We start from the raw sequence: 19,325 nt of genomic DNA, 5'->3' as shown, positions 1-19,325 counted from the left end.
CCGCGCTATGAAGAAAGACGTCCACAGCGCGGCTCTCGAATGTCGAGTGGACGTCCTCTTGTTGACATTCCCCGTGCGCGCCGCTGGGGAAGCGCAGCGGGGAAACAACGTGCCCGGCGCATTGCTGGGAAGCCGATGCGTGTGCCTGGCGGCCGCGATGTCCGCCAGGTACCCGCGATCGGCGATGACAGCAGGGACGTGGAGCTCTGTGTATTACCTGATTGGGTCATACATTATATAGACATACACACACATACTATACTATATCCAATCATGTTGGGCATCAAAAGGGTACATTCTCTGGCTCCCATGTTATGCTTGCCCCTCCCACCCCCATTGGTTCCCCGGGGGGGTGGGGGTCTTTGCTGGTTCCTTTTCTTCCACTCCCGGGGCAGACACACCTTGCTGCCACCTGTGGGTTAATTGGCTTTTGAGACATTGGTCTTATTCCATATGTGACTATGGGATCTCTTTGCGCAAGGTCCCCCATATTTGGTTTATGACATATGTATCTTTAGGTTATATATTTCTCATTGATATCTTTATTCTGTAGATACACTGCATTTAGATCTACTCCTGAAGAAGCGAGCAGTGACTTGCGAAACACGTCCAGTTTATGATGCCTGTGTATTACTGTATTTAAACAATTCCAATATATGTAATGTATGTACCCACTTGGTATGCTGTATCTATCACTGCTAAGTGACTTGGCACCTTTGTCTATGTATCCCATATACGATGAATGTTATACTTTTTTTAATACATTTATAAACTAGGTTTACTTTGTATACTATTATTGACCTTTTTGTGCATCTCATGCAAAGTCCCACGGGCGCTATTCTTTATTGTTGTATTTAATTTAGGGATGGAGGCGTGTCACTGGCAACAACAGACTATTTTCTCTTTGTATATAATCAACTTAAAGCGGTGGTTCACCCTCCTTCACATCAGTCTAGCATTACATTCGGCATCGTAGCGCGAGCTACAGTATGCCGGTCTTACATTTTTTATCCCCGTACTCACTGTGCTATTGCACATTGAAGAATCCGACTCCCGTGGGGAATGGGCGTGCCTATGGAGAGGGAGGATGATTGACGGCCGGCTCTGGCACGTCACGCTCCCCGAAGACAGCCGGAGTAGGTCTCGGCTCTTCACGGCGTGAAGAGCCAAGCCTATTTCGGCTATTTCCGGAGAAGCGTGACGTGCCAGGGCCGGCCGTCAATCACCTTCTCTCACCATAGGAACGCCCATTCCCCGGAATCTTCAATGTACAATAGCACAGTGAGTACGGGGATAAAAAATGTAAGACCGGCATACTGTAGCTCGCGCTACGATGCCGAATGTAATGCTAGAATAAAAAAAAAAAATTTTTTTTTTTTAATAGGGTGAACCCCCGCTTTAATGGGGACACAGACAGCAATACAAAACTGACATGTGCTGTGGTTCTATCTACTGGCTCCAATAAACCACGGGATACAGTAGGCCCGGGTGAGCATTAGAGAAGGCTCAGGTGAGCATCAGGGGCGGACTGACCATTTAAGCACTTGGGCACTGCGGGAGGGCCCCATGCCCCTAGGGGGTCCCATCAGGGTTGCCAGACTCAGTAAAACCAGGGACAGTATGTAAAAATCTGTGTTTTTTTACATCTGTCCCTGACCGACATCCTTTTGGTCTAAAAATCCCAAGATTATAGCTGCCCCGCCTCTCCAGTACCATTTCAGTGTGTGTATTCTGTGTGTGTATATTGTGTGTCTGTGTGTGAATACTGTGTATGTATACTGTCTGTGTGTGTGTATTCTCTGTGGCCCCACAATCTATTGCCTGGGGGCCACAAAATCTCCTATTGGCCGGGGGGCCCCATAATCTCCTATTGCCCGGGGGCCCCATGAGTTGTCAGTCCGCCCCTGGTGAGCATTAAGCCTTGTACACACGATCAGATTTTCAGATGGGAATTGTGTGATGGCAGGGTTTTGTCAGAAAATCCGACCGTTTGTATGCTCCATCAGACAATTATTGTTGGATTTTCTGACAACAAATGTTGGAAATCATGCTTTAAAATTTTCCAACAACAAATGTGTGAAGCCGAATTATCCAATCGTGTGTACACAAGTCCATCAGAAAAAAAGTACAAACACGCATGCTCGGAAGCTATGCCAACCATAAGACAACATTAGCAGAAGTTGCCCAGAGGGTGGCGCTAAAAAGCTGAAAAAAACACGTAGTTTTGTGCTTGACAATTCTTTGTCGTTTGTATGCAAGACAAGTTCACGGCCAACGCCCTTTGGACAAAAGTCCTACACTTTGCGGAAAATCTGATTGCGTGTACCAGGCTTAAGAGAAGGCTCCAGTGAGTAGTGGAGAGCTGTGGGGAGAGTAGTACACAGGTGTTTTTTTACCTTTATGCATAGAATGCATAAAAGGTAAAAAAAAAAAAAAAACTGTCATGCGATTTGACAGATCAAAGTTGCATGCCAAGTTGCACCCTATTTCTGGCTATGGAACCATTCATATCCGTGCACAGACGTTTTGAAAAGGTTCCTGAACCATTTGTGGCGATTTCATGTGCAACTTGCATTGACATCTGATCATGCAGTCACACAGATGTTGGCAGGCCACATTAAATCGCACTGACCAACGTATTTAAAAACACGCATTGCAACTCAAAAAATGCACCAAAAACACAAGGAGGGTGCATTTTATGTGTTTTCTATAGAAATTGGGAGATTTTGGTGCGCTTTTGAAAAGCCACGCAGGACACCACATCTGCAGCACACTGGTGTAAAGAGTTCCATTGGATTTTTTTTTTTTACACCCCAAAAAAAACACATAAAAAAAAACAAGTGGAAGGGACTAGACATGTGCACAGAAAAAATAGTTTTTTTTTTTTTTCCGTTTCGTATCGTTCCGTAGGTTCGTTTCCGTTCGTTTTTCGTAAGACGCCCGTTTTCCTGTTCGTTCCCGTTCGTTTTTCGTACGATGAGATTTTTTCGTATTCCGATCGTTTCGTATTTTCGTTACCGTTTTATTTTCGTACATGCGGGATGGTTCGTTATTCTGTTTAATTCATGTTCGTTACTTGTTAGACAATAATTTTTGTGAATTTTCGTCAATGATTTGCATTCTGTGTTTTGAATTCCTTTTTCTGTTTGTATTTTCAGTCGTATGTTCACATGACATCTAGAACACGAAAATACGAACAGAAAAAGGATTTTCGTCATTTTGTACTTTCGCAAATAGATCGCAGGATTCGCGGCACTTTCAACACGCGGCTCATCCATATTAACTATTGTTAAGCCCCATACACTTGGTCAGACTTTTTTAACAACAAACATAAAAACGATAGTTTTCCGTTCGTTCTCAGAAAATTCGTTCGTTTTTAAACTCCATCAGAAAACCATTTTTGGGTTCAAAAGTCTGGCCAACTGATCTCCCTTCAGATGAAAATCCAAAAAGGAATTCAAAATACAGAATGCAAATCTTTTGTTATAGATGTCATATGAACATACGACTGAAAATACGAACAGAAAAAGGATTCAAACAAAATACAGAATGCAAATCTTTTGTTATAGATGTCATATGAACATACGACTGAAAATACGAACAGAAAAAGGATTCAAACAAAATACAGAATGCAAATCCTTTGTTATAGATGTCATTTTCGTTCTTTTGCCATTTTCGTTTTGTCGTATTTTCGTCAGATTGTTCGTTCGTATTTGCGGTTGTTCGTTATGCGGCTCATTCGTAATCCCGTCGTTTTCGTATTTTGGTGCTTTAATTTTTTCGTATGTACACATTATTCCGCAGGTACGAAAATGAACATTTTCGTACGAAAATAACATTCATACGAACGGGAATGCACATATCTAGAAGGGACCTTAGGCTGTGAACCTTGAGTCACAATGAGATTGAGTCACATTTCTCCACCTGCCAGTAAAATAAATTCTTACCTTCCCCATGAGAATCTGTGCTCATCTTTGGCTTATTCTCCTTCTGCGTGGCGTGCTGCATGTCCTCCCGCTGCTGCTTGGCTTGTTGCATAGTGAGGTTTTTCCAAAACTTTCTCAGTTCTTCCGCTTCAGTTTCTGAGTCTCCCAGGGAGGGTTTTACCCGGAGTCCTCCTTCCGTCTCCTCTCCTTGGTTTCCAGGTTCAGATTCCTCGTTATCAACACTCTGCTCCCGGGATTTAAGCGCATTGTCCGACCCTCGATTGTCCTCTTTGCATTTGTACCCTGCACCCTCCACGTCCTCCAGCTCCGTACTGGCTTGTAATTCAGCAGATGCTTCAGATACTTTATCCAAGTCTTCACCTACCTTAATGGAAGCGTCGCTCTTTTCCAAATCATTGGCATTGCTGGCAATCCCGCTGTCGTTGGCTGATGGCCCGCCGTTGCCCTTTTCATACAAAGCATCCGTGGAGTCTGAAGTGTGTGTTGTGCAACATTCTCCTGCTGGTTGGTTGATTGTCTTAACAGATTCAGAGGATGCGCCTGAAGATTTGTCCTGTCGCAGCTCATCGGAGGAATGCACCTCTTCTCTAATAGGGGACAGCTCAGATTCCGTGAAGACGTCCTCGGACAAGGACTCCTCGGTGCTGCGGGGCGCGGTGCTGGCACTGTCGTTTCCAGTATCCCACATTTTTGTATCAAATTCGTGATTATTACTCTGAGAAATTTTCTTAAATTGGCAGAAATCTCTCATACTGGTCAGCTGCTCTACATCTCTGAAAAAAAAAAAAAAAAAACAGATTTATGTACTTTTAAAATTGTACGCCCCCCCCCAAACCGAACATCCTTCTAAATCTTACCTGTCTACACTCATAGATCTCCATTGTGGGGTCTGCTGGGAACAGCACAGCCTCTTTCCGAATGGCCTCCTGGCCAGGTCACAAATGTGCCGTAGAGTCCTACCATTATTTCCATTAGGAGAGTCTACTAGTAGTGCATATTTGACCGCACTCTAGAAGTACCTCTAATAACTAAAAAAATAAGTGTGGCCTGGCCAGGAGATTTTTCGTGTAGAAGTAGTGAAATTCCTATCGGAATAGTAACACAATCTACAAGGAGCATGGATAGGTACGTGTGGCATTTAGAGGGTGCTGATGGAGGAGGGTTATTTTAAAAAGAGAACTCTACTAATGGTTACCGTATATGCTCAAGTATAAGCCGACCCGAATATAAGCCGAAGCACCTAATTTTACCACAAAAAACTGAGAAAACGTTTTGACTCAAGTATAAGCCTAGGGTGTTCATCTGCATGCCTCACTGTGCCCATGCCTCACTGTGCCCATGACTAGACTGACGTTTAACATGGGAGTCATGGAAGGGGTCCCCGGCTTTGAATAAATCGGCGCTCCCCAGCCGTAGGTCCCCCAAACAACAAACTTTGCACACTTGTAGCAGAGAAATGGGACTGCATGTGTAGGGCATAGGTAGGGTAAAGCAAGATGGCGGCGACGACATCGAATGTGACGAGCGCATGCTCGTCGTAGTCGATGACGTCACCGCATTCGTGCCATTCAAAAGAATAACGGCTCTTTTGAATGGTGTGTCTGTATACTCGGCCGCCAAGAAAATCTTGCCAGGAATTTGTTTTTCCTGACGAGAATCCGGGCCGTGTGTACAGGGCTTCACTCTTCCTGTCCACTTCACTAAAGGAGCAAAAGAAACACCTTTGGACAGCAGCATTGTTTTGTTTTCCTTCCTTTTGGAATAAAAGGTTTTATTTAAAGTGGAATTAAACCCAAGAACAAATATTGTATTGCAGCTTACTAATTTTTAAATGTGACAGCTGCATTTGTATTTTTTTAGGCTTTCTTTATTTTCACCTGGTGCTCTGGTCAGCAAGTCTGTTGCTTTTCAACAGAACAAGCAGTTCTGCAGATGTAGTATTTCGAGGGTTGAGACAAACCATTTACCACTGACAGGTGCTTACAATGATCGGCTTTTATTTGTGTAAAAGGCTTTATTATTCCACAAGGGGGGGGGGGGGGGACTGTTGCTCTACCTGCTTAAAGCAGATTTTAACCCAAAAGGGGAATTTCCACTTTAAAGGTGTTGTAAAGGTACACATTTTTTCACCTTAAATCATTCTATGCATTAAGGTGAAAAAACATCAGAGGATTAGCGGCCCCCCAGCCCCCCCCCATTTACTTACCTGACCCCTTGAAAGTCCCACGCCGTGAACGTGCTGGCTTCTCGGCTCATTCATTGGTTGATTGAAAGCAGTGTGCAGCCATTGGCTCGCGCTGCTGTCAAATCACATCCAATGACGCAGCGCGCCGGGGCCGTGTGATACAGCGAGCGGCTATAGCTGCCGGCTGTATCACAGGAGCGCGCCGCAAGAACTAACCACCAAGCTCGCATAAAGGTGGTTAGTTCTTGTGGGGAGGAGCCAAGAAAGCCGCCGAGGAACCCCAGAAGACCAGGTTCAGGGCCACTCTGTGCAAAACGAGCTGCACAGTGGAGGTAAGTATGACATGTTTGTTATTAAAAAAAAAAAAAAACCTTTAAGTCCTCCTCCCCAGCTCCTGTTTGTGAAACTGAGCTTTTGGGGAGGAAAGGGGGGCAGGTTCCCAATTTGACAGGTACCCGCTCCCACTTCCATTCCGGTCACCTTAGGCCAGTAATGGCAAACCTCGGCCCCCCAGATGTTTTGGAACTACATTTCCCATGATGCTCACCTACAATGCAGAGTGCATGAGCACAATGGGAAATGTAGTTCCAAAAGATCCGGGGTGCCAAAGTTCACCACCACTGCCTTAGGTGATCGGAAGCGGAAGTTCTCCTTTTTCTGAAATCTTCTTGGACACACAACAGGTCCCAGAAGACTTCATGACAAGTCACAGCGCTGCCCGCGAATGCGCAGTGGGTACCCGGCTGTAAAGCCACAAGCTGTCATAGCTGGGTGCTCATAGTGGAGATGCCGGTGCAGCAGAGGGAGGACACGGGCAGAACAGGGAAGGGGCGAGTGCTGGATTGTGGGACAGACGAGTGGCGGTTTATTAAAAGTGTATTCTATACAGTAGAGTGTATGGAGCAATGACAAAAGGAAAACCACAGCAGTTCTGAAAAAGAAAAAGAAAAAGGCTACACTGCAGGAAGTCTAGTAACTAAGGGGAACTTTCTTTTCTCCCAAATGAAAGTGTATTTATTTAATATAAAATGTATTTGCATCGTATAAAATACAAGTTTCTATAATAGAATAGAATTGCGTAAGAAAATATTCTTACACAGGAATATCCTTCAATTTGCTATTGACTATTTCTTTGTACATAGCAGCCGATGTCACCTCCTCCATTGGGCACATGATGCCGTACTCTTCACAGCCAATCTCCTGCACCAGAGGATCCGTCTTATGAGGATCAAACATGATGTTATTTGGCGTCACGAGAAGTACGCCGCTGACCGCTCCCTAAAAAGAAAAAGAAACTTCTAAAACTCAGAGCAAGGTGCATGGTTATAGTATTTTCACAACAAGCTGACTGAATATTGACCCAGGCATCTTCATTCTGACCAGCAGACATTAAAAAGTGTTGTTACCCCAACTTTTCAAATTCCTGATATGTGCCTTCTGCACCATGTACTTGTAGTAGAAGGTCTCCTGTTCTCTTTGGTATTGCTTCCTTTATGTGAAATCCCTGGTGTTCCTGCAAGTCCCTCTGCACTCCTATTAAAAACTGACCACACTAGGCATGAGAGCACAGCCTGGTCAGTTTTCTAGCTCTGCTCAAATAAAATATACTTGCCCTGACATCCCCCCCCCTTGCAAAGCCATTCACCGGGAAGATTGCTGTGTTGTTGCTTCTCCTCCCCCAGCTCTTAAGTAGTTGGGAACAGAGGTTATGTGATCACTAATAAAAAAAGGGGGGGGGGTATTCAATAATATACCTTTTACATGTAACAGTTTGTTTTGTTTTTTGCTAGGAAATTACTTTGAACCCCCAAATACTATATATATTAAATCAGAGACCCTAGAGCAGGGGTCTCAAGCTGGAGGCCCTCCAGCTGTTGCAGAACTACAAGTCCCATCGTGCCTCTGCCTGTGGGAGTCATGCTTGTAACGCTCAGCCTTGCAATGCCTCATGGGACTTGTAGTTTTGAAACAGCTGGAGGGCCACCAGTTTGAGACCCCTGCCCTAGAGAATTAATTGGTGTTTTTTGCAATTTTTTTATATGTCACTATGTCACTCAGTGTTGCCAACCGTCCGTATTTTTACGGACAGTTCGTAAAAACAGGCACTTTTTCCCCCCGTTCATAAATGTCCGTAGTTGCGGGAATGTGCCAGTAAAAATAGCCGAGATCGGTTTGGCTTGGAACTCCGCATGGAGATTGGAGGCAGGGGGTGATTGTAGCACCGCAGAGGGGGATGCAGGTAGGGGGTGTTAGTGGCACCGCAAAGGGGGATGGTGGCTCCACAGAGGGTGGGAGATGGAGACGGGTTGTTGGAGGCAGGGGGAGATTGTGGCACCAGAGAGGGGGGTGAAGGCAGGGGGGATGGAGGCAGGGGGTAATGTGACTAAATAATTTGCCCTTATTTTATCGAAAATAACAAAAACAATGTTTTTTTACCTTAATATCTACCTTAAAATCACATTGCCATTTGCCTAGCATACTTGTTTGTAGCCTAAATACTGAAATTTGCACCTAAAAATGTAATTTAGTAACTTTTGTAAAATGCCAGTAAAAACATGGCTGCGCCAGTAAATTTTAGGTGTTGTGCCAGTAAATTTCAATCTGGTAGGTTGGCAACACTGATGTCACTGTGTTTGCGCAGCAGTTCTTTAAAACACAATTTTTGGGAAAATATATATAACATTTTTATTTTATTTTTTAATGCACACAAAAAAAAAACAAGTACATTTTACTATCCATAGGCAACGCTTTTAAAGCCTTTAAGCCGGGTTCACACTTATGCGAATTGAGTGCGGCTTAAACAGCATCCAATTCACATAACATTATAAAATACATATCTCTACTAAGGCTAGGTTCCCATCTATACAAGTTTGGTGTGGCTTCTGATGGGACTTCGATCCACTGAGTATAAAGTCGGATGAGTCGCACTGAAAATCCTGCGACTTTGAAGTCGCACAAGTGTGAATGGAGCCTTAATGAGCTGATCAGCAGAATGATATACAGTAATACCTTACATTGTGCAGAGTAAAGTTCGGCCACAGAAAGTTATGACACATTTATATATACTGATGTACACCAGACCTACCTTTCCATCAGTTATGTACTTGCAGTTAATCTTCAGAAACTTCTCTGTAAATGCTTCTTCTTCCTCCGATGTGGATGAGACCACCCTGGAAGGGCGGATCGATGAGTAGGAAGTTGTGGATACGGAGTCCTTGTGGTGAGGGCCTTGTGGGTCCTAAAAACACAGTAAGTGTCACAGTGATGCATGCAAGCAAGAATTCAGATTTCACAGAACTGGAGACCACATGCTTAGCGGATTCTGAATAATTAAAAAGGATATAGACTGGTTATGACGTGAAGAAATGTAACCATGCAAAAAAAAAAGAAACTCTACAAAATTAAACATACAGTACTGTGAAAAAGTATTTGCCCCGTCCTGATTTTTTATTTTTTTTTGCATATTTCTCACACTTAAATGATTCAGATCAAACACATTTTAATATTACACAAAGATAACCCGAGTAAATCCAAGATGCAGTTTTTAATCACTTTGTATCCGGACCATTGTAGTTTGATGGCCACAAAGTGGCTCTACAATGCCGGGAGGACATCTATTGACGTCCTTGGCTCCTCCGGCCACTGGGGGGCTCATTGAGGTGCCGATGCTCGTGCCTGGTGGCCACGATGTCCGCCAGGTACCCGCGATCGGCCGCTGCACAGCCAAGGACGTGGATCTGTGTGTGCAAACGCACAGATCCACATCCTGTCAGGGAGAGGAGACCGGTGCCGTGTCCCTTGTACATAGGGACTAGAGCTGCACGATTCTGGCCAAAAATGAGATTCTGAAATTCTGACCAAAATGAGAATCACGATTTTTTTGCTTAGAATGAAGATCACAATTCTCTCACAATTCACACGGCGTAAAATCTTTTACATTTATACAAAAAAAAAAAAGGGCTAACTTTACTGGCTAGTTTTTTTTTTATTCATTAAAGTATTTTTTTCCAAAAAAATTGCATTTAAAAAGACTGCTGCGCAAATATAGTGCAACATAAAATATTGCAACAACTGCCATTTTATTTTCTAGGGTCTCTACTAAAAAATGATATAATGTTTGGGGGTTCTAAGTAATTTTCTAGCAAAAAAAATAAATAATGATTTTAACTTGAAAAGAGCTGTCAGAAAAAGGTTTGGTGTTTAAGTGGTTAAACGTTCCTAATTTACATACAGAAGTCAATGTGATACAATGTTTAGACAACTTTCCAATGATAAAGAATGTTTTCAAAACTTGGCAGATTGCCCAGACTTTGACTTTTGGTTGAGAGCAGAGGAAATTCTTTGCATACCAAAGTGCAGAGAGAAAATTATTTTCATGTCAAAGATCCTGAAACCCTATGTCAAGAATCGCAATGGGAAAAAGATTGCGATAACAATTCTTAACGATTAATCGTGCAGCTCTAATAGGGACACAGATCGGTCACCTCCCCCAGTCAGTCCCCTCCCCCCCACAGTAAGAATCACTCCTAGGGAACACATTTAACCCCTTCCTCACCCCCTAATGTTAACCCCTTCCCTGCCAGTCACATTTATACAGTAAGCAGTGCATATTTATAGCACTGATCACTGTATAAATGTGAATGGTCCCAAAAATATGTGTCAAAAGTGTCCGATGTGTCCGCCATAATGTCGCAATCCCTATTTAAAAAAAAAAAAAAAGCAGATAACTGCCATTACAAGTAAAAAAAATAAATAAAAAAAAATTCATAAATCTATCCCCTATTTTGTAGGCGCTATAACTTTTGTGCAAACCAATCACTATATGCATATTGAGATATATTTTTTACCAAAAATAAGTAGAAGAATATGTATCGGCCTAAACTGAGAAAAAATAGTTTTTTTTAAAAAAAAATTGGGATATTTATTATAGCAAAAAAGTAAAAAATAGTGTTTTTTGAAAATTGTGGCTCTTTTTTTGTTTATAGCGCAAAAAATAAAAACCGCTGAGATGGTCAAATACCACCAAAAGAAAGCTCTATTTATGGGGAAAAAAGGTCAATTTTGTTTGGGAGCCACGTCGCACGACTGCGCAATTTTCATTCAAATCGTGACAGTGCCAAAAGCTGAAATGTCGCCTTGGCAGAAAGTGGGTAAATGTGCTCATTTATTAAGGGGAAAAAAGCTGTTCAAATCTGCCTTGCCCTACGTGAAAGAGTAAGACCCCTTTCACACTGGGACCTGAAACAGCGGCTGCTGTTTTTCCAGTGTGAAAGCCCGAGGGCTTTCACACTGGAGCGGTGCGCTAGCAGGACCGCTCCAAAAGTCCTGCTAGCCGCATCTTTGGAGCGGTGAATGAGCGGGGTGTTTACCGCTCCTCCACCGCTCCTTCCCATTGAAAGCAATGTGAAACCGCGGCTATACCGCTGGCAATGCGCCTCTGCAGAGGTGCATCGCGGGCAATATTAACCCTTTTTCGGCCGCTAGCAGGGGGTAAAACCGCACCGCTAGCGGCTGAATATTGTCGCAATTTCAATGGTAAACGGCTACACCAGTATAAAACCTTGGAGAGCCAGGAGTTATTTAAAAGAGTAACCGATAGGTCAACTTCAGTACAACCACACTGCTGCCCATAGATGGAACAAAATTCGACCAGTTCCTGCTGAACCTTCCAAATTTCAATCCATCTGTGGTTGGCTTATCGGGTATCTTTTGTAGTAGTTGAACAAATACATAACCTTTAAGTAGCTGCTGGAGAAGGATACTACAGATTGAGCTGTCATTTACGTGACATTTAAGTCACAGAGTCTGCTGGTGCTGCTGACATCACATCCAAGGGAGGCTTTACAGGTTCAGATTATGCATGAAATATGTTCAATGCACACGAGGGAAGCTTTAAAGGTATACAATATATCATGGTTTGACAAATTTGCTCGGAATCTAGGAGCCAGCTAAAAAAGTTAGGAGCCAGAAAACGCACCCCGTCCCGACGAGCTTGCGCGCAGAAGCGAACACATACGTGAGCAGCACCCGCATATGTAAACGGTGTTCAAACCACACACGTGAGGTATCGCCGCGATTGGTAGAGCGAGAGCAATAATTCTAGCCCTAGGCCTCCTCTGTAACTCAAAACATGCAACCTGTAGATTTTTTTAAAAAAAACATGGGAATAACTTTACTGTTGCCTTATTTTTTAATTAAAAAAAGTGTAATTTTTTTCCCAAAAAAGTGCGCTTGTAAGACCGCTGCGCAAATTCGGCTTAACAGAAAGTATTGCAACGATCGCTATTTTATTCTCTAGGGTGTTAGGATAAAAAATATATATAATGTTTGGGGGTTCTAATTAGAGGGAAGAAGATGGCAGTGAAAATAGTGTAAAATGACATTAGAATTGCTGTTTAACTTGTAATGCTTAACTTGTAATACCAACGGCCACCACCAGATGGCGCCAGCTCACATTTGGTGGTAATAACTTGTAATACCAACGGCTCACCACCAGATGGCGCCAGCTCACAAAAAAAAAATCATTTTTTTTTTCCGCTTTGCTCCCCCCCACTTCCGCTCTGCCTGCGGGCCATTTATAACTGGTCCGCAGGCCGCAAATGGCCCGCAGGCCGGTACTTTGAGACCACTGCTTTACAGGTTCAGATTATGCATGAAATATGTTCAATGCACACGAGGGAAGCTTTTAAAGGTATATAATAATAGGTTGATAATTATTGAAACACTGATGGCGTTATTGCATGTATGTTTGACAGGTCTTTAGAAATCTGACCATTATTTTTGAACGATTTTCTAACCGTGTATGGCCAGCATAAAGCGCAACCATAGGAGTTGATTTACTAAAACTGGAGAGTGCAAAACCTGGTACAGCTGTGCATGGTAGCCAATCAGCTTCTAACTTCAGCTTGTTCAATATAGCCCTGGTTCACACTGGAGCATTTTGACATGTCGAATCACATGTCAAATCGGTGGCAATTACCTTTTTTTCTTCTTTTATTTCTTTGGATAGAGTGGAGCAGTATTAGAACGCTTGTCATTTCTTATTGCTGTCTATGTCCCCGTTTAATGAGATTCACCCTCTTAATTTGTCCCCTTTAGCATTATCATTGAAAGTGAAAGTCCCCAGAAAAGTAATAGCAAGGAAATCTTCCAATGGGGAAACTAGTTCTGGTGATCTGGGGTTCCCCAAAGAACTCCTTTATTTGCAGGGATTTAAAGTGATTGTAAAGTCTTGTAGCTAGATTCACGTAGGGCGGCGTATGTTTGAGCCGGCGTAGCGTATCGTATTTACGCTACGCCGCCGTAAGTTAGAGAGGCAAGTGCTGTATTCACAAAGCACTTGCGTCCTAAGTTACGGCGGTGTAACGTAAATGTGCCTGCCTAAGCGCGCCTAATTCAAATTGTGAAGAGGTGGGCGTGTTTTATGCAAATTAATCGTGACCCGACGTGATTGACGTTTTTTACGAACGGCGCATGTGCCGTCCGTGGACATATGCCAGTGCGCATGCTCCACATTACCACTTTACGCCGCAAAGACTTATTGGTTTCGACGTGAACGTAAATTACGCCTAGCCCCATTCACGGACGACTTACGCAAAAATTTCAAAAATCGACGCGGGACCGACGTCCATACTTAACATTGGCTAGGCCAGGTTTTGTTGGACTAACTTTACACCTGAAAACGCCTTACGTAAACGGCGTATATTTACTGCGACGGGCAAGCGTACGTTCATGAATAGGCGTATCTCGCTGATTTTTGCATTCTAGGCGTAAATCAGCGTTCACGCCCCTAGCAGCCGGCCTAAATAGAACGCTAAGATACGACAGCGCAGGCCGTCGTATCTTAGCTAGATTTAAGTATCTCATTTTGAGAATACACTTAAAGATACGACGGCTTAGATTCAGAGTTACGACGGCGTATCTACTGATACGCCGGCTTAACTCTTTCTGAATCCAGCTATTGTTTTTTTTCCTACAAAAATAACGAATATGCTTTACTTAACTGCTCCGTCTTCTCAGGTCCCTTTTATGTGATCCTGGTCCCTCCCTTCTGTTCAGTGCCCCCACAGCAAGCAGCTTGCTATGGGGGCACCCAAGCCGAGTCACAGATCTGTGTGTCCATTTAGACAAGGTGCCCCAACCCTGCCCCATCCCCTCTCTCTCCTGATTGGCCAGCAGATTGATTGCCATTGGCTGCCCCTGCTGTGTCTCAGCTAATCAGAAGGGAGAACCTCATGCGGCTGAGACACTTGTGGACATGGCTGGACAGAGAGGGAGGCACAGGTAAGTGTTAAGGGGGCTGAGGTAAACAGAAGGCTTTTTATCTTAATGCATGAAGATAAAAAAACGTTCTGACTTTACAACTCCTTTGAGCTTTGAAAACAAAACCTGGAAGCAGATTGGTTTCCATGCAGAATTGCACCCGATTTTGCACTCTTCAGTTTTAGCCCTCGTTCACATTGGAGCAATTTGTCCTGTGATTTGGCAGATCAAACTGCATGACAAGTCGCAGCCTATTGCCAGCAATGGCACCATTCCAATCGGCGCGGCACTGATTTGCAAAAGTAGTTCCTGCACTACTTTTGGCTATTTCGGGAGAAACTTCACTAGACATCTGCGCAAGAAGACACATGGATGTCGAACCCAAAGTTGCACTAAAATCGTGCAATTTTAAAGTCGCACGATTTTAAAGCCGTATACAATGTGAACGAGGGCACCGTAAATCAACCCCATCATGTAGCATTGAGCCTGTATGTCTAAAGAGCTAATAGGTCTTCCCCATTTATAAATACAACTACAAAAGTATATGCAAAAACACACACACACACACACACACACACTATAGGATGTAAAACATTTGTAAAAATAAATAAGAATAAATCAAGCGGATTTTTAAACGCCTACTTCTAAAAAAAAAAAAAAAAACACACGAGAAGACTACACAATCTCTTTAGGCCATATGTCAGGGGTGACCAACCTTATGGAGAGCGAGGGCCACTTAAGTGACTTGGTAACCGGTCACGATAAACAATGAGCAGAGTGGCATGTCATGTCTGTGTCTGCTCTGCATATGCAGAGTGGACACGGACACAGCCCATGATACTTTTTAGCGGATCATATTGGAGGTAGAACACAAGTCGGTTTATGTCTGCCACCAATTTGAGGTGAATGGAGGGTCCAATTGGTCAGACTGTCGGACTGACCGCGTGAAAGGTCCATGCCAGGCCCAAGGCTACTTTCACACTGATGCGCTGCGGTTTACCCGCACCACTGGTGCAACGCAGTGTACTTTTGGCTTTCCTGCACTTTGCAATAGACTTCTATTATATTTTGCAGGTTTGGTGCACTTTCAGCAAAGCTCACCAAACTCGCAGGTAATAACAGAAGTGTATGGCTCAGTGCAGGTAACCCGCACCAGCACTGCTCTGCACTTGCGGATCAGTTTAAAAGCAGCCCAGTAACCACTGCAGAACAGATATGCCCAAAATATACACTGTGGCCCGGATTCTCAGAGGACTTACGACGGCGTAGCGCCATGTACACAGTCCGAATCTGACCCGTCGTATCTATGCGCCCGATTCTTAGAATCAGTTACGCATAGATATCCATTAGATCCAACAGGCGTAAGTCTCTTACGCCGTCGGATCTTAACTGCATTTTTTTTTACCGCTAGGTGGCGCTTCCGTCGAATTCCGCGCCGATTATGCAAATTAGCTAGATACGCAAATTCCCGAAGGTACACGCGGCCGACGCAGTAAAGTTACAACGTTTACGTTAGCCTTTTCCCGGCGTAAAGTTGCCCCTGCTATATGAGGCGCAGCCAATGTTAAGTATGGCCGTCGTTCCCGCGTCGAAATTTGAAAAAGTTACGTTGTTTGCGTAAGTCGTCCGTGAATGGGGCTGGACGTCAGTTACGTTCATGTCGAAACCAATGACGTCCTTGCGGCGTACTTTGGAGCAATGCACACTGGGAAATTCCACGGACGGCGCATGCGCCGTTCCACAAAAACGTCAATCACGTCGGGTCACAGTAGTTTTACATAAAACACGCCCCCCTGATACAAATTTGAATTAGGCGGGCTTACGCCGGCCAATTTACGCTACGCCGCCGCAACTTACGGAGCAAGTGCTTTGAGAAAACAGCACTTGCCCGTCTAAGTTGCGGCGGCGTAACGTAAATTTGAAACGTTACTCCACCGCAGAGATACGCCGCTGGACGTGAATCTGGGCCTGTGATTTTAGTAATAAACTGACTTTTAATAACAGTATTCTATTCTATTCCATCCCAGAGCAGGAGGCCGCGGGCCACATCAGAGGGCTCCGCGGGCCACTGGTTGGGCACCCCTGCCTTATGTAGAGATGGTGATTGCAGTAAAAGTATAGAACATCACATATACATGCAGGTGCTGTAAAACATATAAACTCAAATCACACAAAGCTTGTATAGTCCTAAATAATAAAAAACAAAAAAACAAAAACAAAAAGCAAATAAACGCATGGACGAAATGATCTACAAATACGCCATACTTACAATGGTTTTCTCAAATTCCACTTCTGATGAGGTTGGAGATAGAGGACTTATGGGACTGAGGGACGGGGAACTCTCCACACTGGAAATGCAGTCTGGGTCAGGGACGTATAGCAGCTTTAAATAGGAATAATAAAAAAATTAAAAAAAAAAAACAATATATGGCATTATTTGCAGAAAGTTAAAACATCCCAAAGGGACATAGAAGGAAGAAACGTACACTAGGGAAACAGAGCAATGACGCCTTTGAAATTTTTTTTAAATATATATATATATATATATATATATATATATATATATATATATATATATATATATAATCTATATCGTAATACTGAATCACCCAAGCACCTGACATTTTTTTTCCAGAGGTGCCATTGATGTGGCATCATGTATATTTACAGATAAATACAACATAATCCCAATTCAACTGCTTTTAGACACCAATATATTCCCATGAATGTGCAAAAAAGAAACCCACAATCTTGAGAGTATAAAGCCTCTTACACACGACCGAGAAACTCGGCGGGCGAAACACATCGCTTTTCTCGTCGAGTTCCTTGTTAGGCTGTCGAGGATCTCGGCGAGCCAAATTTCCCCATTCCCGTCAAAGAAAAAGAAGACATGCTCTCTTTTTGGCTCGACGAGATCCTCAACAGTTTACTCGTCGAAAAGTGTACACACGACCGGTTTCCTCGGCCCAAAAAAAACCCAGCAAGTTTCTTGCTGTTTTTTGCCGAGAAACTCGGTCGTGTGAACGAGGCTTAAGTGTTTGTAAGTCACCACATCCCTGTTACATATAGAAAGAACAAAACTACCCCCCTAAGGGTGGGACTTTAAAAGTGACACAAACACTGAGAGTATAGAAAAGTAAATTTGTATGTACATTTATATGTAGAAAAAGACACAATGGTGTCATATACACAATAAAGAGAAACAATATTCCACTACTGGCTTCACTTTTCTCCCCAGCCACGCAGCATCAGGAGGAGACTCCCCCACGGTTGTCAACCGCTCCATGTCCAACACCTCATTCCTCAGATGGATAAAAAAGTGCTCACTGTAAAAGCCAAGGTGAAATTTATTAAAAGCAAATCAGTGCATGGACAAGTCCACCAGGTGCACCCATACTAACGCATTTCGCTCCTAGCTGAAGCTTAACCTTGGCTTTTAGGGGGAGTGGCTTTTTCCCCTTTCTTCTGAGGACAGGGTGTGAAACGTATTCCCATGGTGGCCATCAAGACAGCTGCCAGCTGCATGTTCTTGGAAAAGAAATGAACCTGGCAACTTAAAAAACTGGTGAAAGTTTACTGAGAATCCCAGAATGTGCATAACTTCATCTCAATTAGCACTTCCGACATGTATATATGTACCCTCAAAATGTGTGCACTTTTATTTCAATCCATCGCTAAAGTTTTTTACATTTCTGAAAATATTGGGAACTGTCAATTATAGAGCTCCCTACTAGAGGAAATTTCCACATATGGCGGGACACGTTACAGTCCCATTGCCTCTCACAATTTAGCACCCACTGGGCTCAAGTGCTGTCCCATGGGGACTCATGGGAAGGGCCCTTATAGCCCTGTGTAAGCTCTAACCCTGTATTGGCCTGGAACCTAAAGTGGTTGCAAACTCACTTCATAATTATTTGAATCAAAAAGGTCTGGCAACTCAAAAACTCTTGAATAAAAGTACTTTATTGGTTACATGGGTACATGTGGTACATGTACATTTGGCCAAGAAGCCTTCATCAAGCACTTCATAAGTATCACGCAATCCTCTGTCTTTCTTAATACCAAGTGTCCTGTATATGTGTCTTATGAAAAATATACTGTTCTATACCGTTTTTTTAGCGCTACTCACGTGAGGGGAGAGCCAGCCGGGCACGTGAGGGCCACTAGGAAATCAGGTATAGAACAGGATATTTTTAATAAGGCACATATACAGGGCACTTAGTATTATGAAAGACAGGGGATTGTGTGAATCTCACAAAGTTATTTCAGCAGCAGTTGACAGAAGGGGGAGGGGGAATGCATCTGACCACGGTGTCAGGGCTCAGCAGCCATGATAAACTGTGGTCAGTTTACAGAGGGGAGGGCATAGCCAGTCAGGATCAGCCAGGTATTTCAAGTGATAGAAGGGGCCAGATTACACAGCACGAGCACTGTGCTGTTATTAATGCTTAAAAAGGAGCAGGATCTATAATATATATATATATTTATTTTTTTAGAGTAACGCTTTAAATACCTTCATAGGATGCTCACACAAGTGAATAGGAGGCAAGTATGTCCTCCTTACCCTGCCTACTAAAAGCAATCTGTTATTTTGCCCTGATTGGTGAAAGTATGAGCTTGTATTAAAAGAGACATGAGAATGATGATTTTTGGTCCATGGTATTATTTTTTTTAGGACTACAAGTTAATAAATTATTTTCATAGCCTGCATACCATTCCTTTATTTTACAAGTAGAACCTTTAGCTACAGGGTGCATCTATGACAATGATTGCACAGTCAATGCTTTTTGAAGCCCAACTCAGCATGCACACTCAGGCTACCTAAAAAGCTGTACAACGCATATCTACAAGGGAGTAAGGGAAAGAGCAAGGGGATATCTCCTCATCTGTGTAGAATCTGAGCTCCTGCGGTTTATTCACAAGCCATTGAC

The 19,325-nt window shown here is 43.3% G+C and overlaps 1 protein-coding gene across 2 annotated transcripts in view; it reads right to left on the bottom strand.

Moving 5' to 3' along the window:
- The window catches only part of OXR1 (oxidation resistance 1), a 199,356-nt gene that overhangs the window by 116,723 nt on the left and 63,308 nt on the right, over positions 1–19,325 (bottom strand). For both annotated transcript variants that reach the window (XM_040354844.1, XM_040354845.1), the window contains exons 4-7: positions 16,664–16,777; positions 9,218–9,370; positions 7,229–7,410; positions 3,948–4,720 (exon numbers count right to left, since the gene is read on the bottom strand). In XM_040354844.1, the coding sequence (XP_040210778.1) occupies positions 3,948–4,720; positions 7,229–7,410; positions 9,218–9,370; positions 16,664–16,777 (1,222 nt within the window). The remainder of the gene's footprint in view (positions 1–3,947; positions 4,721–7,228; positions 7,411–9,217; positions 9,371–16,663; positions 16,778–19,325) is intronic.

This window comes from Rana temporaria, chromosome 5, assembly GCF_905171775.1.
Source record: "Rana temporaria chromosome 5, aRanTem1.1, whole genome shotgun sequence".
Taxonomy (NCBI): Eukaryota; Metazoa; Chordata; class Amphibia; order Anura; family Ranidae; genus Rana; species Rana temporaria.
Note: the sequence above shows the minus strand (reverse complement) of the source record. Positions and strands in the feature narration are given on the sequence as shown.